Raw genomic sequence first — 21,611 nt, forward strand, 5'->3', positions numbered from 1 at the left:
TGGGGAAATACAAACCAAGACCTCAGTGAGATAAACCAAAAATTAAGAAGTCTGGGGCTTCCCTGGTGGCTCAGTGGTTGAGAGTCCGCCTGCCGGTGCAGGGGACACGGGTTCGTGCCACAGTCCGGGAAGATCCCACATGCCGTGGAGCGGCTAGGCCGCTGAACCTGCGCGTCTGGAGCCTGTGCTCCGCAACGGGAGAGGCCACAACAGTGAGAAGCCCGCGTACTGCAAAGAAGGAGTCTGGCAGTAGCCGGTGTTGGAATAGATGTGGGTAAATAGTATCTTTTTTTAAAATTAATTTTTATTGGAGTATAGTTGATTTACAGTGTTGCGTTAGTTTTGCTGTACAGCAAAGTGAATGAGTTTTACATATACATATATCCACTCTTTTTTAGATTCTATTCCAATATAGGTCATTACAGAGTGTTGAGCAGAGTTCCCTGTGCTATATAGTCGGTCCTTATTAGCTATCTATTTTATATATAGTAGTGTGTACTGTCAATCGCAGTCTCCCAATTTATCCCTCCCCCCCACTTCCCCCTTGGTAACCATGAGTTTGTTTTCTATATCTGTGACTCTGTTTCTGTCTTGTAAATAAGTTCATTTGTACCATTTTTTAAGATTCCACATATAAGCGTTATCGTATGATATTTGTCTTTCTCTGTCTGACTGACTTCACTCAGTATGACAATCTCTAGGTCCATCCATGTTGCTACAAATGGCACTATTTCATTCTATTTTATGGCTGAGTAATATTCCATTCTATATACGTACCACATCTTCTTTATCCATTCCTCCGTTGATGGACATTTAGGTTGCTTCCAGGTCTTGGCTATTGTAAATTATGCTGCAATGAACATTGGGGTGCATGTGTCTTTTTGAATTATGGTTTTCTCAGGGTATATGCCCAGTAGTGGGATTGCTGGGTTGAATGGTAGTTCTATTTGTAGTTTTTTAAGGAACCTCCATACTGTTCTCCATAATGGCTATATCAATTTACATTCCCACCAACAGTGCGAGAGGGTTCCCTTTTCTCCACACCCTCTCAAGCATTATTGTTTGTAGATTTTTTGATGATGGCCATTCTGACCAGTGTGAGGTGATATCTCATTATAGTTTTGATTTGTATTTCTCTAATAATTAGTGATGTTGAGCATCTTTTCATGTGACTCTTGGCAGTCTGTATGACTCACCAGCAATGTGTAAGAGTTCTAGTTTTGCTCCCCATCCTCTCCAGTGCTTGTTATTATCAATATTTTTAATTTAGATACTCTGGTAATATATAATGGTATCTCATGTGGTTTTATTTTTTTAACATCTTTATTGGGGTATAATTGCTTTACAATGGTGTGTTAGTTTCTGCTTTATAACAAAGTGAATCAGTTATACATATACATATGTTCCCATATCTCTTCCCTCTTGATCTCCCTCTCCCACCCTCCCTATCCCACCCCTCCAGGTGGTCACAAAGCACCGAGCTGATCTCCCTGTGCTATGCGGCTGCTTCCCACTAGCTATCTACCTTACGTTTGGTAGTGTATATATGTCCATTCCTCTCTCTCGCTTTGTCACAGCTCACCCTTCCCCCTCCCCATATCCTCAAGTCCGGTTTTAATCTGCGTTTCCTGAATGACAAATGAAATTGGTCACTTTTACTTTACTTATCCTTATTGGCCTTCTGGATATCTTCTTTTGTGAAATGTCTGTTCAAGTCTTTCCTCCATTCTTCTATTAGTTTTTTTTTTATTTATTGATTTGTAGAAGTTTGTTGTATATTCTAGATGTGAGCCTTTTGTCTCTCACACACACACACAAATAATATATGTACAATAACAAGCATTGTAAGAAGCTGACTTAAGAAAAGAACATGGAAAGAATTACTGCAGATCCTTGCTCAAGCAGGTGACTTTTGAAAAAGAGTAGGTCATTGGAAATTAAGGGTCTTGAAATTGACTCCCTGCAAACCATCCCTGCCCATACAGCCCTTAGGAAGTCTTCGTTCTTGGTGTACAGCGAGGTGTACACATAACCATTTGAAGAATGTTGGTTTGGAATATATTTTGTTTTTATTTTTCCAGCTTTATTGAGACATAATTTGACATATAACATTGTATAAATTTAAGATGTGTAACATAGTGATTTAATATATGTGTATATTGTGAAATGATTACCACAATAAATTTAGTTACTATATCCATCACCTCACATAGTTTAAATTTTTTTTCTTGTGGTGGGAAAAACTCTTTGAGCAGTTTTCAAATATACATTACAGTATTGAAGGCTCAGCAGCACCTCTACCTAGAAATTCTTAGCAGACAATGGAAATGCACTTCTGGAATAAGGGTAAATTACTAAATTTCTCAGTTTGTTTCCTCTTAAAGAATAAGAATATCAACACGAATTTTCTCTATTCTCATTATTTGCTATACTTGTGAAAACTAAATCACTGAGATGCCTTTGTTAGGAAAAATTTTAAAGTGGTGCAGAGTTGCTTACTTCAGCAGCCCTTACTACCTTTCTATGCTGCTGCCTTGGCCTCACTGAGACCCATGAGAGCATGTTTGGTGATCTTACTGGGTGCTATCCGTCCTTTGTGAGTATCTGCATCTTACATTATTTCTTTTCCTACATAGTTTATATTAATTTTTAGTCATATAATAGTTGCCATTACCCTTAGTAAATGATTTAAATGGTAAACAAGGCAGGAAAAATAACTTTCTCCCTCTATTCCCTCATTCCCAATTACTAAAGATAACCATTGTTAAGTCTCTTATGTATTCTTTCAAATACATTCTGAACATTTTCATTATTCACTTTTCACAAATGGGTTTATATTATGCAAACTATTCTTTTTCATCTAATGTATTTTGGGAAGATACATTTATTTTTTTGAAAAACAGTATTGTATCCAAAACTATGGATACACTATTATTTTGCCCCTATGAATATGGAATATTTAAATTGTTTCAGGTCTTTTCTGTTACAAACAATGGTGCAACAAATGTTCTTGTAAGTATATGTTTGCATACTGTGTCAGCATATCTATAAAATATATTCTTAAAAGTTGAATCACTGGTTTGTGAGAATGTGCATTACATATTTTGATAGTTTATTGCCGATTTATCCTCCCATAAAAAGCAAGTAAATGAGAGAGCCTGTTTCCCCATACCCTCACCAACACAGTTTTATCAAACTTAAATTTATGTCCATCTATTAGGTGAAAATTGCCAACTCATTGTTTTTGATTTGGATTTTATTAATTTTGTGAAGTTGAGCATCGTTTTATATCTTTTTTATAAAGATATAAAAAAATTTTCTAATTAAAAAATTTTATTCCTCGGAACATTACAAAATAAAGAGTTCTAGCTACTTACGAAAAGTAGAAAATGATGACCGTAAGTTAAAGACACAGAATGTTTCCTTTTCGCTTTGCTGATTTTATGTTTTATACTATCTTACCCCAACTCATACATATCATTCATTCGTTCATTAAAAAATACTTGTAAAAGACTTATTGTTTACAGAATACTGATAGGCACTGTCCTTGAAAAGGCAAATTTTGTTAGATGAGGATGTATGTTTGGGTTCCTATTTGCAGGACCTGTCTACTAAGATTAAATCCAAATCTTAGTATTTGACCAATGCTTCTCCTCTGTGAGTGTTCATTTTTCCAGTTTTTCAAAATGAAGTCATCTCAAACTGTTAGTTAAACAAGTGGAAATTTATTAACAAAAAGGTTTGTTTTCTACTTATGATAGCCTCAGATTATCAGCCTATTACTGCTGCCTTCTTGCCATTTGCTGCTTCATGGTTGAGGAGTTCAGGGTGTGACCCCTCTTAACACAGCCAGTAAAGGGAGTTCAGAGGTTACTGTTCTGGTGGTGAGGTGTCTCCACAATCTCCAGTGTCTGCCCTAACAATTCCACCCATTTTTCTTTGGTTGGTTCATGTGTAATTTCTCTTGAGCCTAGAAGGCTCATGACACACAGCTCTGGGCCACTTATTCATTGGTCAGTCCAAGTATCTGATGCAATTCTTCCTCCAACTGTTAGCAGGCAAGAAGGGGCTAGTCTGGTAAGTTATTGGCTGGACTTCAGACAAGAGGGAAAGTCTGGAATCTATACCAACATTTGTGCCCTGTTTGATATCACAAGGGAATATAGGAAGCAAATAGTTAAAAATTTATAAATGGTAGAGTGTTTTTGGTGGGATAATGACCCTATTCTAGATCTTTTGCTCTTCTCCCCAGTCTGTTTGCAATAAGAAATAGAGTCATTTGTAGCGTGTCAGTCACCATGCTTTTGTGTGTATATATTGATATATGTGAACCAAGCACTTGAAAGCTGTCTAGAAATGCAGATTCAAGATAGTACAGGTAATCCTTGCTTTGCACAGGAGTGCAGAACCATAATAATAGTGCAGACTGAAGCTGTGCAAAATGATTTTAATAATCAATGGGAAAAATTGTGATTTTTCCATGCCCTTTAAAATTTTTTGTTAAACATTAAAAACTCCCTGTTGGTTCTAAATACAGAGAGAGAATGAAATAAAAGTAAAGCTAAATTTTTGGCGCTGTAATTTAATATTGAGAGAAATATTGAGAGTTAAAGTATCTTATTTTGGGGTTAAAAACTTATCAAGATTAGTTTAAACAGTGCTTGCCTTCTTCTTATCATACAAAGGGGAGCATCTTTTTTATGCCTTGGTGAATTGTCATACTGTTTTACAAGTTTGGATCAACTTCTAACGTTGTATGCTTTTTCTTTTCAATGTCTTGAATATCTCTGAAAATTCTTTAAATGTCAAGTTTTTTTGTGGGTGGCATTTTCCCTGAAGCATCTTCATCCTTCCTCATTTATGTTGATAAGTTTGCCTTCACTAAGTTCCTTTGGTTGCGCATCTAGATTCTCACAGTGGCAGTGGCAGCATTCCCATGGTCAGCTATTTCTTCTGTTATTCCATTTACATTTGATTCAAATTTTACTCCCAGTATTATCACTTTTAATTTCTTTGTTGCAGTTTCATTTTTGTTGGCAAATTCCCTGCGAGACAAGGAGGCAGCACAACTGCACACATTGCTGTCTGTGTGTGAACTGAATAGCAGATGCACAGTGTCCAATCACCAACAGACTGTGAAAGAAGTGCTGTGATTGGTCACTGATTGTGATGCAGATCTGTAATTTACCTGGTGATCGTGGATTGAAGAGCTAGCAGTGAAGTTTGAACTTTATGCAATTATAGTTAATGTACCATGGTGACTGAAATTTGAACTGTGTTGCTGAGGGACTGATATTATTTAAGTCATGATGAGTAAAATTCATGCATATCAGGACTGTGCAAAGCAAAGACTGCCTACATAAATTGGCTATCACATGGTACTGATTGCATATGATTTGTGTAGTAATTACAACTTTGTTGGGTATGCTGATTATATAGCGGGCTCACTCTTCATAAAGCTTTTTGGAGGTGACTTACAGAGTGTAAATATTTAATCTTCTGTCTATATCAGGACAGGCTAGATTATGCTGTGGTAACAGGTGACCCCCAGATCTCAGTGCTGTTTATGCCTTCCATTGCACATTGGCTGGGACGAGGGGAGCAAGCTCTGTTTTACTTTGTCTTCACTCAGGGACCCAGGCTGATGGAGGCTCCATCTCTGTGCTTCTATAGTTACTAAGGCAGAAATTGAGAACATGTAAATTACATGCTCTTTCTTCAAGTTTCTACCCAGAAGTGATACACACTATTTCAAATCACATTTTACTGGTCAAAACAAGTCATATCATCATGTTCCAAAAGAGGTGGAGAAGCAAAATTCTACCATGTGCCTAGAAGAAATGACTCTAGATCCAAAGAGTTAACTTGTAGAGAGTTTATCAGGGAAGAGCAATTGAGGACCGGGATTACAGACATAGATGTCAGATTGTCTCTGTTTTCTAATGAAAGAATTAAGTTGAGGCAAAGTTGTGTGTACTAGTATTCCAGGAGCCTGGACACTGTGGGTTAGTGTTCAAGGTCATGATGAAGCCAGGAAGTTATAATAGAGGCTAGATGAATCACTGGGGTCAAGCAGAGCTGTTGACAGAGGCCTGAAGATCAGAACTCATTCAGATGAGAGCTCTGAGACTATCTGCCGTTCTAAACAATTTCAACTCCTTTTTGCTCTCTGAGACTTCATCTGTGCTTCATTTAAGTTGACAACATCTTTGGAAGTTCTGGGATACTTGACGGAGATGACTGTCAACTTGAGCCTTGACGGAAATGTAGGCTACGGGTTGGCAGAAGGCATAGTAAAGGCATTCTGGGAGTAAATGGGTAGAGGCTGCAGAAGTGCAACCAAAAGTAGGATGCTATAAAAGTAGTAAGAATACAGACCTTCTTAAAACAGGATGACGTAGAAGAATGACAGGGAACGAATAGCATAATGATCCTCATTTAATTATTACTATTCCATGCTTAATATTTGTCTGTGTCTTTAACCACGAATATATTGAACTCTACAAATCCTCAACAGTGTACTCAGATGGCTGCCCTTAAGATGCCTGGCCTCGTACTATTCTGTATCACTGTTGCTTAATGCTTCAATCCACCCACATATCAAATTAACTTAGATCACTCCATAGTTGTTCCCACACCTAAACGTCCTGTTTTAATCTAAATGTGATCCAAACTTCTTGTCCAAACTTTCTCTACTAGTCTGAGTTAGGAGCAAAACTATTTAAGGCATACCTAGTCTAGCAGGAGGCATTTAAGAATGCATTCATGCATTTCTTGGCATTAAATGGAATATTATATTTGAGAAAAATATAGTTAATATAAAATGGTCAATTTTAGTATGGTATAGCCACATCTGGGGTTAAAACAGTGCACGGAATCCATTATAATCAAATGACCACATTATATCGAAATCTTCCAGTCAACCAAGAGCTTTCAAGTCAAACATCTATATTCTTGGACACGGCACCGGACTAATCAACTGAATTTAGATTTTTTACCTAAACATTTTGATGTTATATAGGCTTACCCAGTAGACTTTGGGCAACTTCTTTCATTCTTTCAGCTTCCCTATTAATTTTCTAGGAACGGCACTGTAAGGGGGTCTTTGGATTCCAGGAACTTGCCCTATGTAGTGGTTCTTTCACACAAGCATGCTGCACTATTCTTTTAAACCAGAATATTCTCCCATCCCTAAATTTTGGCATATTGTAAAAGTATTAGTGAAGAGGTCTGAGACGTGCCAGTACAAGGAGTATGCTCAAAAGGGCATCCAAAGTTTTGCTATTTATTCAGCGTTATAATTTTTCCATGTGACTTACTGAATTTGTGAGACTATATTACTAAAATATGTAAGAGTCTTCCGTTTTCTAAACTGTTTATAACACCAAAAATTCATTGTTAACATTAGGGCAATATACTTTCTTCGGCGAGACCAACCAATGTGCTAGAAATGATGAAAGAATGGAAAAATAACCCAGGAAGTGATGAGGAAAGTACAACAGATCAAAAGAACAACTGGTCCGGTCAAGAAAAGCTGAAAGGTTACCAACCCAGCAGAAGTATCCATGTCAGGAACTCTTCAGATGAAGAGGAAGGAAAACAGGTAGGAAGAACCAACAAAACAAGTAGGAAGAACCAATTGTTCCATTTCTCCAAACTGTAAATACCTTCACAACACTTGGAACATTCTTTTGCAACTCTTTTTTATTGTTGGTTTTTAATGGTTTGTAACAAAGGAGACCTGCATGATAAAGACAGTAAAGTTCTTTCCTCCCTTGAAACTATCATGATTTAGCAATGTGGCCTACATGCTTATTTTAGGATCCATGATTATATAGGGCAGGAGTCTGCAAATTTTTCCTGTAAAGGAACAGATAGTACATATTTTAGGCTTTGTGGGCCGTAATAGTCTTTGTCACAGCTTCTCAACTCTGATGTTATAGCATGAAAATAGGCATAGGCAACAAATGAATGAGCATGGCCATGTTCCAGTGAAACTTTATTTACAAAGACAGGTGGTGTGCCAGTTTTGCCTAATGAGTCACGATGAATAATTTTTGTATTTTACCAGGCTACACAATTTGGAATGGGTTTATGTATTACCTAGAAAAAGACTTACTAAATTATCCAGTTAGTCGTTTCCAATTTTATGGTAGCTAAAACTGTTTGTATAGTTTTATTATTTTACCTTATTAGATCTGAATATAGTTTTATCATTTTTGGTGAATAAAATTTAGTAACATTTTGATTAATTCTAGATTGTGTTCTGCTAAATTGATATCCTGACAATTTACCCAAACCCTTTTTTTTCTTTCATTTCTGTGTTTGAGGAAAAATTGTCTGCATGTTTGTTCTCTTTCTTGTCTTGAGATCTAATCAGCATATTTTCGCTCTTCTTTAATGATTGAACATGCTGCCAGTGGGGGCTGTATTTACCTCCGGAGAGCCCAGACTTCTTGTAAGGAGTTGCTGCCTTTCTCCAAGGCCTAGAGACGGGCAAGTGGAGAAAGGAACTGAGAGGGTAAATCCTGACCCCCAGCCAGGAAGGTGCAGCGTGGCTGGCCCACACCGTGCCATGCTAAGAATCCTGTCAGAAATTTGCAGAAAGAGACCCAGTAGAGCGATCTGGTTGATTTTTATTTACTCATTGGGAACTTCTTTGTCTACTTGATAGCAAATGTCTAGATAATAAGCTTGACATTTAATTATTCAGATATTTTGAAATAACTATATTTTTACCATAATATAAACATAGGTTTATTGACTCCCTTTCATCCTCTCTAGTCTGTTAACAACTCCTGCAGTGCTTAGCAGATGTGTGTATTTTATATTCTTGTTAAAAATATCCTAAAAACCCGATGTTTGCATTTCCTCATATATAGTTTGAAAATTTTCCTGTTAGCTGACTTGGCATTTTATACACACATATACATGTGCACACGCACACATACGTACGCATACTCACACACATATACATACACACATGTATATATACTCACATGTATACACATACATTACACGTATTACATACATGCATCTACTGTATACTCACATATATACAAACACAAATCCATACATACACATGCATATGCACATTGTCTTTTGTAGTCTTGGATTCTGTTTGGCACTGAATCTGACATAAAATATCCTTGTGAACCAAATGTTTGGTTGTCTTCCATCTCCTTTTTCATTGCTCTGTCACTTGTCTCCACCATCCTCCTCCTCTTTCCCCTGCAAGTCACAGAGTGATGGGACTTGCCATGCTGTTCTCAGCTACTTCCAATTAGGGAACAGAAGAATTGGAATTTGAGGTTCTTGTGGATGCTAGAACTATACTCAGTGGATTGAAAATTTAAGAATATAGATTTCTACTCATCAACAAGAAGAACTTTTCCACAATCAGAGCTCACCTGCAATAGCACAGGTTGGGCCATGGATAATAAACCCTACCTTTCAATCATTGGAACCATTCATGCAGACTCTGGAAAGCTACTTGTTATAAATGCTGTAGCAGGAATTTCTCCAAGACGGGTAGGAGTTTGCCCTGGATGTCCTCTAAGGGACTTTCCTGTGCTTAGGTTTTGGCTGTGATATCTTGAGAGGAATATCTTACCTTATTTGGGAATTTTTCTGAAAATTGTTACCCCTTAAAAGAAAGACTTCTCATCCATATTAAATTTTTCACTGATTTTTATGAATAAATATGTTACTTTGTTAATTATATTGAAGTTGAGTTTATGTTAAGAAATTACTTCTTTTATTTTTTTCAAATCTTCATTAACAGTAAATAGTAGAGTATAAGGCCTAACGTGATAACTGGAAATAGCATAGGCCATTTAGTCTTGAGTCCACACAGGATTCATATAGTAACTAATATTCTTAAGGGTGAAATTTTAATTTTATTAAAAATCATTCTATGAAGGGCTTCCCTGGTGGTTAAGAATCTGCCTGCCAATGCAGGGGACATGGGTTCAAGCCCTGGTCCAGGAAGATCCCACATGCCGCGGAGCAGCTAAGCCCGTGTGCCACAACTACTGGGCCTGCACTCTAGAGCCTGCAAGCCACAACTACTGAGCCCATGCTCCTAGAGCCCGTGCTCTGCAACAAGAGAAGCCACCGCAGTGAGAAGCCGACTCACCGCAATGAAGAGTAGCCCCCGCTCGCCGCAACTAGAGAAAGCCCAAGCACAGCAACAAAGACCCAACACATATAAAAATTAATTAATTAATTAATTAATTTTTTAAAAAGAGAAAAAAATCACTCTATGAATATTGAAATATTTCTCATGGGAAAAATTTATTTGTTAAAATTAGATTATATGGATAATTTGATATGATAAATAATTTATACTTACGAAATTAAAGAGGTGTATATGACTCTTTTTCCATTAAAATATTTGAAATTTGGCTTTACTTTAAGTGGAAATCTGCCAGCAGTTCCTGCTTTCCATTGTATCATTGTTCTCTCTTCTGAAGAATCTCATAAATCCATTTAGAGCTCCTGATTTTGTATTTCTCACAAGCCAGTGTCATCATATTTTTTAGATAAGTGGCAAAACACTTGAAAAACCAGCAGAGAAAGTGAGGAATTATTAAAAACCAAAACAGTTGAACTAAGCACCTTCCTCTTTCTCTGAGTAACTGTTCCTTAGTTCCAAATGCCCTGGGCATTATGGAAAAATACAGTGTGTATCTCCTCATTTTTCATGTTTGGACTAAGGTATCACACTTCACTTTTTCAAACTTATTTTTGACTAGTTGACATTTGTTAATGTCCTTTTTTTTTCTTTTCATTTTTTTCTTTTCATTTTCAATTTAGGTAATTGCGTTTTTTGAAGATAGAAGTGTTCTCTCTTATATATCTTGTTTTTTACAGGCTGAGTACATCTAGATAACGTTTTGTGTTATTGGTAACCCTCTGAATTCCCTACAATGGGTTCTTAATCTGTTCTGTCAGACAGACCCTAGACTTAATTCCTACAGCAGCATTTACTCATCTTCAAATGAGACACTTAGCAGACCATTGCTTATTGCAGGAACATGCCTTTCGACGTTCGATTCTTAGTGATTTCCGATAAGTAGTACGGTACTTTCATTGTTCATTAAGCTCAGAAAACAATTGAAGAGAAATGAATGTCTGTAATTAAAATGCACCCCCCCCATAACCATAGAGGGAGGGACTAGCAACTCTGGATGTGATAGAAGTATATTTGCATTACAGAATTCTTGCTTCATAAAGGAAAAACTTCTTAGTTGTTAAATTGTTTATTGAACACAGTCTTGAATATACTTGTTTAGTGAAAATGGAAGATTTTTGTGATCATTTTTCTTGACTGAAAAAACATGGCCTTTACAGAATCATAGGAGATGGTATGTGTAGCAGATACTTTATCTAGTCTAGAAGGTAGAAAGGCAAGCTGGCTTAGAAACTTTGAAAATTATTTTGATCAATGAAATGTATTCATTAGCAGTTCTTCAAAGTCAAGGAATATTTGAATTTAAATAAGATTGAAATTAAACGGTTGAACTATGTGGTATATTGACCTGTTGCTGTGAGGAAAAAGTCAAGTTTTCTTAGTATTTTAGTTGAGTAAGATAAAAATTTTCTTTTCTTAACATATTAAATCTTAGTTCCCCGAGCCCATGTGAATCATGTGAAAATTTGGTGGTGCTTCCATGTTTCTGGCACACTTTTACACTCCAATATTGAAGCATTGTAATCTAGCATATATGCCCAAGCATTCCATTTAAAATATCCTACTGGTTAAAAGCACAAGCTCCAGATCTAGGCTGCCTGGATTCAAATCCTGGCTTCACCACTTATAAGCTTTAGGACCTTGGGCAAGTCTCTAGGCCTCTGTTTCCTCATATCTAAAATGGGAAAAATAATGACATCAACCAAGGACTAAATGAAATCATGCATGTAACACTCTTGACATAGTAAGCACTCATTAATGTTAGCTATTATTAATTTTATTATCATGTTGCTAAAGAACTTGCATAGGATATTGCTAAAATTCCATGTTCTTTCTTGTCTGCTTTAAGGCTCCTTTGGGCATAGGTGTGGGAATAAACTAATGAACAAACTAAGAAATATCATTTTCAAAAGTGGTAAGATGATGCTTCCAACCTCGTTTGCCCTCTGAGTTTGGTGAGATCCCTAGGGCACTGTGGTAGATTGGATTATTTTTCCCAATTATTTAAAACCTCTGTAAGGGATCTGTACATTCATACCCTTTGCCATGTGGTTTTTCTCCCTATTAGAGTAGATGTATATTTTCTCACCTCACTAATGTTGATCTTAGCTATATGACTGACTTTAGCAAATGAAATGTTAAGAGGTGTGATGTAAGCAGAGACCTTAAAATTGTTTGCATGATTTAGCTTGCTCTCTTGTATTTCTGCCACCTGACATGAGAAGAACATGACTGCAGAAGCCACAGTTCCTGGAATTATGAAGATCTGTGAACAGACTTGAACCCAGTACAAAGCCTGAAGTCTAGCCTAGTACCACCAAGCAAAAATTAATGTTTATTGTTATAACATACTGAGACTCTTACAGTTCTTTGTTAGGTAGTTGTACAGAAAAGAGTTAACATAGCAGGCCTAAACTGCTATCCTTGAAAAGGCCTGCTTGCCAGGTTGGCCCTTGGCTGGCTTTTGGGAACTTAGATTTTGGAACAGTGGCTACCATTAACTGATAAGAATGATCAATTGTGCCTAAACTGTGCAAACAATATGGTTTATGCTGAACACCTGCTTTCCTTCTGGGAGTCTGGGATTTTGCTAGGTGCTAGGCAGAGGTTGCCTACATGACCAGCTCCCAATAAAAGCCGTGGGTGCTGAGTCTCCTAGAGCTTCCCTGGTTGACAACATTTCACATGTGTTGTCATAACTTGTTGCTGGGGTAATTAAGTGCATCCTATGTGACTCCTGGGAGAGGACTCTTAGAAGCTTAAACATGGTTTCCACTGGACTTCTCCTCAAGTGTCTTCTCACTTTGCTAATTGTGCTCTGCATCCTTTCACTATAATAAATCATAGCAATGAGTACAACTATATGCTGAGTTCTGTGAGTCCTCCTAGTGAATAATGGAACCTGGGGACCTCCCAAACACAGTAGCATAGCTGCAGCAATAGCTGACTTATACAGGTACTAGTTATTCATTGTGCTAACATGAATTTTGACCTGTTGTTGTTTGATCTAATGCTATTGGCAATTCCCGTTGCTAGTTTGGATTCATAGGCTTCCGTAAACAATAAGGCTTTTGTCTGTACTTCTAGTCCCAGTAGAATCTCCTGTGTAAGGCTTAGGTTTCACCACGGGTTTAGCCAGACGTCTATGGTTGAAGGGATATATTAGTGAATCCTTTCAAATCATTTCCCTGCTCTCCCAAGCCTGGCTTCTGCTCAGCTCCCCTTAGAGATTATAGCTTCTAGTATATGCTATGTATATTTTCCCCTGTGGAGAACCAACCCATTGGGTTGGGTTATAAAAAATATTGCTTCAATTTCAAATGTATTAATTTGGTTCCACTCATCTCTTATCCTGCCTTTATGCTATAATTGTCACATGTATTACATCTATGTAATTATAAACCCTACAAAACAATGTTTTAATTTTTGCCCTAAATAGTTGTATTTCCAAGACATTAAAAGGAAAATTGTCTTTTATATTTACCCAGATATTTACCATTTCTGATGCTCTTCTTTCCTTTCTGAAAATCTAAGCTTCCATTTAGTATCATCTCCCTTCAGCCTGATGAACTTCCTTTGCATTTCTTGTATTGCATGTCTGCTAGTGATGAATTCGCTCAGTTTTCTTTTATCTAAAAATGTCTTTATTTTGTCTTAATTTTTGAAGGACGTTTTCTCTGTTTACAGAGCTCTGGTTTGACAGGTAATTTTGGTCCACACTTTAAAGATGTTATTCTTCTGCCTTCTAGAATCCAGATTCTCTGATAAGAGGTCACTGGTCATTTGAAATGTTCTTTTCGTATATGTAATGTGTTACTTTTCTCTGAATGTTTTCGAGATTCTCTCTTTATCTTTGGTTTTCAGCAGTTTGACAATCATATTGCTAGGAATGTGCTTCACATTTATCTTGCTTGGGATTTGCTGAACTTCTTGAATCTGTATTTCTGTCTTTTGCTAAGTTTAGGAAATCTTGTGATTACTTTTTCCTTGTTTTTTTCTGAGAGTCTTAATTACTTGTATGTTAGACCATTTGATATTGTTGAATAAGTCCCTGAGGCTGTATTAATTTTTTTCAATCTGTTCTTTAAATTGGATACATTCTATTGATCTGTCTTCAGTTTTACTGTTTGCTCTGTTGTCTCCATGTTCCTGTTAAACCTATCTGGTGAATATTTAATTTCAGATATTATATTTTATTCTAAAATTTTCATTTGGTTCTTTTTTATTATTTCTGTTTCTTTATGGAGAGCTGCTTTATTCACCAAATAAATTTTCACTTTACATCATTGATAATAGTGATGATAACTGCTTTAAAATCCTTGTTTGCTAATTCCAATATCTGGGTCATCTCAGGGTCTGTCTCTACTGATTGTTATTTCTGTTGGGGAATTTGAGGAATTTTGGATTGTATCCTAGACATTGGAAATGTTGTGTTGTACCGGCTCTTGATTTGACTATGTTCCTCCAAAAAGTGTTGACCTTTCTGTTTTAGCAGGCAATTAGTTGATTGGATAAAAACTGAAAATTGCCTCTTAGCCAGCAGTTCAAATCTTAGGTTGGTTCATTTATCTTCAGCTGAGCAGAAGTTAGGATTCCCCCTTTCTGGCTATCTCCTTTAAGGAATTCCCTCACTATTCTTTGGTGTCTGTGGTTGCTTTGAATTCCATCCTTTAGTTCTTTAGATCAGAGAGAGAGAATTGTGAAAGCATCTGGGGTAGAGGGTGGGGGAAAGTTGTCATCAAAGGAGCAACTTTTGACAGCCCAACAGAAATAATGGAAGCCAGAAGACAAAGGAATTATATTGTTAAACTGCTAAATGGAAAACAATACAAAACAAAAAACCTGCGAACTTGGAATTCTGTATCTGGTGATAATTTCCTTCAAAGATAAAAATAAAAAGGTTTTCAAATATGTAAAAGATGAGAGAATTTTTACCAGCCTATCTTACTATAAGAAATACTAAAAGAAAAGTTTCAAGGTGAAAGAAAATGATCCCAGATGAAAGTAACTGTAGGAAAATATGAAGGGCATTGGCAAAAGTAAATATGTGAGTAAATATAAAATAATGTTGACTGTTTAAAACAGTAGCAATAATAATAAGAACTAAGCTTTCATCTCAATAAGCTAGAAAAAGAACATCAAATTAAGCACCCTCCTAACAAAAATAGTAGGAAGGAAATAATTTTTAAAAGAACATATTATGACTCATTTAATGCTAATACATTGGAAAACTTATATGAAATGGTCAAATTCCTTTAAAATACACCAAAACAGATACACAAAAATAGAAAATTTAAATAGTTCTATTCTTATTTTTTAAAAACTGAATTTGTAATTGAGAACTTGCTGGTGTAGAAAACTCCAGTCCCAAATGATTTTACTGGTTAGTTCTTCCAAATATTTAAGAAGGAAAGAGGAGAAAGCTTATGACACAAACTGTTGAGACTATTTCCCAACTCATTTATAAGGAAGGCGTAACATTATGATCAAGTGTATAGTATATTCCAGGAATGTAAGTTTGGATTAACATCCAAAAATCCATCAATGTAATTTACCATTATTAATAAGTAAAGGAGAAAAGCCATATAGTTATCTCAATAATTTTGAAAAAACCATTTGATAAAATTCAACACTCAAGCATGAGAAAAACCCTCAGCAGATTAGGGACAGATGGGCACTTTCTTTTACATACTAAGGGATTTTTACCAAAAGAAAAGAAAACCCCTCTAAAGCTAATATAATTGTTAATGCTGAAATATTGAACACTTTTCCACTGAAGATAGGAGATAGACAAGGATGTCCTTTCTACTTTTTTTTTAACATTGTACTATAGGTCTTAGCCAATGCAACAAGGCAAGTAAAAGAAATAAAATTATATAGATTGGAAAGGAAGAATAAAACTATGGCTACCTGCAAATGCCATGGTTGTGTACATAGAAAATCCCCAGGAATCTTCAGAAATTGAACTTAAAGTGCAAGATGCAAGATTTGTATACAAAACAATGAATTGTATTTTTATATACTAGCAATGAACAATTGGAAAACAAAAGCTTTTTAAACCATTTAACATATTATTGTAAAACATAAAATATTAGTGATAGATCTAACAAAATATATGTGAAATATATATACCAACCCCCACACCATATTGCTGAGTGAAATTGAAGAAGGCTGACATATATGGAGAGATATACCATGTTCATGGATTGGAAGATTTGATACTATTAAGATGTCTCCCCAAACTGATTTATAACTTTAAAGCAACCCCAAGTGAAATCTAGGGCTTTTGCTTTTCTGATAGAAATTGACAAGTTGATTCTAAAATTTATTGGGGAATATGTAAGACCTAGAACAGCCGAAATAACATGAAAAGAACAAAGTTGGAGAACTTATATGATCTGATTTCAACATTTACTGTGTAGCTTCAGTAATCAATACAGTGTGATATTGGTTTAAGAGTAGATAAATAGATCAATGAAACAAAATCGAGAGTCTAGAAAGAGACCTACACTTATGAGGTCAGTTGATTTTTTACAGATATTTCAAAGCCATTCAATGGAGAAAGGATAGTTTTTTCAATAAATGGTGCTAGAATAATAGTACATCTATATGGGAAAATAATAACTTTGATCCCTCCCCCCAGCTTACACTGTATACAGAAATTAGTTTAAAAGCTAAACTATAAAGCTCTTACGAGAAAACATAGGATAATATCTTCCAACCAGAGAGTAGTCAAAGATTTCTTAAAACACAGAAAGCCCTTTAAAAATGGATAAAATAGACTTCAGCAAAAGTAAACATATTAGCTCATCTAAAGCATATTAAGAAAAGAAATAGGCAAGCCACAGACAGGGAAAAAATATTTTCAATAAACATATCTGACAAAGGACTTGTATGCAGAATATAAAGACAATTCCTACAACTCAATAATAAAAAGACAACTAATTTTTTTAAATGGCCATAAGACTTGAACAGACACTTCAGATAGAAAGATAGTAGTCAATGTGTGTAGTCACACATTGACTACATTGTGTAGTCAGTAGTCAATAAGCATATAAAAAAAGTGCAACATCATTAGTTATCAGGAAAATGCAAATGATATCAGGAAAAGTTACAATGACATATCACTACAATCTTTCTAGAATGCCCAAAATTTAAAAGGACTGACAACTCGAAATATTAGCAAATATTGGAGCAACTGGAATTTTCCTACATTGCTGGTGGGAATACAAAATGGTGCAGTCCTTTTGGAATACAGTTGGGCAGTTACTTATAAAGTTAAGCATTTATTTAGCATTTACCCAGCAATCCCAAATGTAAGTTCAAAAACGGATTAGTAGAATACGTTTATAGCAGCTTTATATAAAAAAAAGCCCCAAACTGGGAACAGCCCAAATATTCATTAATAGAAGAATGGATAAACAAATTGTGACATATTCATACAATGGAATACTGCTTGACAGTAAAAAGGAATGAACTGCTAATACACAGATGAATCTCATAAATGGTATAATACTATGAGAATCTATAACTATCTCAATAAAAATTTCAATTAAAAAAAGCATGTTGGGGCTTCCCTGGTGGCGCAGTGGTTGAGAGTCCGCCTGCCGATGCAGGGGACACAGGTTTGTGCCCCGGTCCGGGAAGATCCCACATGCCGCGGAGCAGCTGGGCCCGTGAGCCATGGCCGCTGAGCCTGCGCGTCCGGAGCCTGTGCTCCGCAACGGGAGAGGCCACAACAGTGAGAGGCCCGCGTACCGCAAAAAACAAAACAAAACAAAATTTAAAAAGCATGTTAAGCAAAAGAAACAAGGCACAAAAGAGTACATACTGTATGTTATTTTGTTTATATGAAGTTTTAGAAAAAACAAAAGTAATTTATGTTGAAAAATGTCAGAACACTTATAGCCCCAGGATGGGAGGGAGTTGACTGGAATGTGGCATGAGGGAACTTCTTGGGTAATTGTTCTATTTCTTGATTGGGGTGTTGGTTATATAGCTCTATGCATTATCAAAACTCATCAAACTATACTTTTGAGATTTGCACATTCTACTGTATGTAAATTATACTTTAATTAAAAAGAAAAGAGAGATATTTATATCTTTCTCTAATTTACAAGTTAGATTTTGTTTTCATTAACGCCATAGAAGGCCCTGCTCTTTATGTGGGTAGGCTTATATAAGAAATCTATGTTTGGAAGTCAATTTCTCTTCTTCCCTTTGCTTTTTTTTCCCCCTTCCTCTTCCTTCCGAAAACCACAGGAATGTGAAAGAAAGTGGGTGACCATTGCAAGTAAAACTATAGCTGAAAACTTATATCCGAATATTCTGTCACTTGGACCTTGTGCAGGCCTATAATTTGAATGTGTGACTCTAGAAATGGTTGCTATGGTGATAAACCACTTGACTTAAATAGCATGTATTTTACTCAAAATTTAGAGAAATGGTAACAGTTTCTAGTAATTGTGCACTGGTATTAACTTGCAGGGATATGCCTAGAGCTTACAGGTTTTGCATCCATTATCACCAGATGAGTTCATCAAGTTGAAGTTATGCCAGTGAATAATGAAATATGTGTGTTTAGCCCATTTCTTCTGGTTATATATCTCCCCTTGCACACATGGAACCCCCATTTCAAGATTAATAATATCATCTGGAGAAATCAGGCCCAGGGTGCTGAACCACAAAAAGATGGAACCAGAGGGAACCTTGTAAGGTCATCTTTTCTATCATTGTGCCTCTAGTAGGAATGACTATTCTTCAGCAGTCCCACATGGTAAGAGTCTGTCAAAGATGAGGAACAACTGAAATGCTGCTTGGGGGAACCCCTGGTGTAACCATCCTGACTGCAGCACTCAGAGATGCTGTCTAGCTTCCCAGTGCTGAAATCTTACCCCTTCTGCATTTTAAAACTGTGATTATGTGTGTGTGTGTGTGTGTGTGTGTGTGTGTGAGAACCTCCACTAGCACATCAGTAGCCTGTCTGTAAACCTTCTCTGGTCCCTTTATATCTATTCAGACTGGTTGCAGTATTTCAGATATGAATTCTTCATGATAAATAAGGATAGAAGAATTTTTTTCTTTGATTTCTAAGATGCTTTCTGATGATAGCCAGGTTCTCTTGGTCACTGTGAAATGGTATATTACAACAGTATCTTTAGAGAACAGTTTACAATTATTTTTAAATCCTCTCTTGGAAAACAGTCTACAGTGTTCTTTAGATCCTCTTTTGGACTGATAATTATGACCAACAGTCTGATAATGATCATTTAGATAGACTCTTTCCCTCTAGAACTGAATATTGAAATTCCTCTCTCATCTTTCTCCCGCTTTGTACAATCTTATGGGAGCTCATCACCCTCTATACGCCTTTCATGACCTGGAAGATCTTAGTAACTTCTGTAGCCTTGGCAATTTCACTTTCCATTTCTCTGGAAATTTCACTTTCCATTTCTTACAAAACTGTAAAATTGCATCAGTTACAGCATAGATCCCTGAAGAATCCCATCAACTATGAGAGAAGAAAAATACAAACTTAAAATTTAGGTAGCCTATCACTTACAGAAGAAATCCTTTTAAAAATCCTAGAGAAAAGCCTGGAAGTTGGAATTCGCCTTGGCTGTTTATATTCCAAGGAGATGAGAGGCTTGGCTCTTGGTGAAGAAAGCTGTAACTTGGCCTGAAGGGCATCATGTGGGCCAGCCTTCATCCGTGTTTTATTAGCATCAGAGAACGGTTTTAGTGAGGGGATATTTAAGTAGGGAGACTCAGTCTTTAGGAAAGCTCTTAGGATTCTGATTCCTAAATAATGGCACCCTAAACTTAATGAAACTGCAAATTAGCAAAGAGAAATGGTAAAGTACATACATAATGTTTTACAAGGTACACACATATACACAGAAGCTTTTAAGCATTTGCAATAAGTATTTGCATTTAGGTAAATAGGCTTGCATTGATGTTACCAGGGAGTTAAGGAACGAACATTGTGATTTGTTTCCATGCAGCCAGTTTTAGGCTGATTTTGAAGCTCAATTAAGATATGGTTGACTAAAAATATTTGCAAGCAATGCTACCAACAAGGGATTAATTTCCAAAATATACAAACAGCTCATATAGCTTAATACAAAAAACCCCCCAAAGAACCCAATCAAAAAATGGGCAGAAGACCTAAATAGACATTTCTCCAAAGAAGACATATAGATGGCCAAAGACACATGAAAAGATACTCAGTATCACTAATAATTATTAGAGAAATGCAAATCAAAACTACAATGAGATATCACCTCATACCAGTCAGAATGGCCATCATTAAAAAGTGTACAAATAATAAATGCTGGAGAGGGTGTGGATAAAAAGGAACCCTCCCAAACTGTGGGAATGTAAATTGGTGCAGCCATTATGGAGAACAGTATGGAGGTTCCTTAAAAAACTAAAAATAGAGCTATCATATGATCCAGCAATCCCACTGCTGGGCATATATCCAGAGAAAACCATAATTCGAAGAGATGCATGCACCCCTATGTTCATAGCAGCACTATTTAAAATAGCCAAGACGTGGAAGCAACCTAAATGTCCATCAACAGATGAATGGATAAAGAAGATGTGGTTCACACACACACACACACACACACACACACACACTGGAATATTACTCAGCCATAAAAAAGGAATGAAATAATGCCATTTGCAGCAACATGGATGGACCTAGAGATTATCATATTAAGTGAAGTAAGTCAGACAGAGAAAGGTAAATATGTAATATCACTTATATGTGGAATCTAAAAAAATGGTACAAATGAACTTATTTACAAAGCAGAAATAGACTCACAGACATAGAAAACAAACTTAGGGTTACCAAAGGGGATACTTGGAGCAGGGGGAGAGACAAATTAGGAGTTTTGGATTAACACATACATGCTACTATGTATAAAATAGGGAAACAACAAGGACCTACTGTATAGCACAAGGAACCATACTCATATCTTGTAATAACCTATAATGGAAAAGAATCTGAAAAAGAATATATGTATAACCGAATCACTTTGCTATACACGTGAAAGTAACACATTGTAAATTAACTATACTTCAGTTAAAAAAATAGATTCATAATAACAAAAAAGTGGTTGACTATATTAGTTTTAATATGTATTAAATACCAAACTGAAAAAGAAATAAGAAAATAGGTACTCATAATGTTGCTGGTAAGAGTATAAGTTGGTACAACTGCAGTAGAAGGCAATACGGTGATGTCTTGCAAAATCACAAATCCATACAACTTTTAACTCAGAAGTTCTACTTCTAAAATGTATATCCTGTAGATATATTATTTACACATGTACACAATGACACAAGTACAAGGTTATTCACAGCAGCATTATGTTTACTAGTTAAGATTGGAAACAACCTGAACGTCCAT

At 36.1% G+C, this 21,611-nt stretch overlaps 1 protein-coding gene across 9 annotated transcripts in view; it reads left to right on the forward strand.

The window, feature by feature from the left end:
- Positions 1-21,611, forward strand: part of STK33 (serine/threonine kinase 33) — a 173,794-nt gene that overhangs the window by 143,097 nt on the left and 9,086 nt on the right. For all 9 annotated transcript variants that reach the window (XM_079929179.1, XM_079929182.1, XM_079929184.1 and 6 more), the window contains one exon: positions 7,409-7,603. In XM_079929179.1, the coding sequence (XP_079785305.1) occupies positions 7,409-7,603 (195 nt within the window). The remainder of the gene's footprint in view (positions 1-7,408; positions 7,604-21,611) is intronic.

Source organism: Stenella coeruleoalba (assembly GCF_951394435.1).
Source record: "Stenella coeruleoalba genome assembly, chromosome: 8".
In the NCBI taxonomy this organism is placed as follows: domain Eukaryota; kingdom Metazoa; phylum Chordata; class Mammalia; order Artiodactyla; family Delphinidae; genus Stenella; species Stenella coeruleoalba.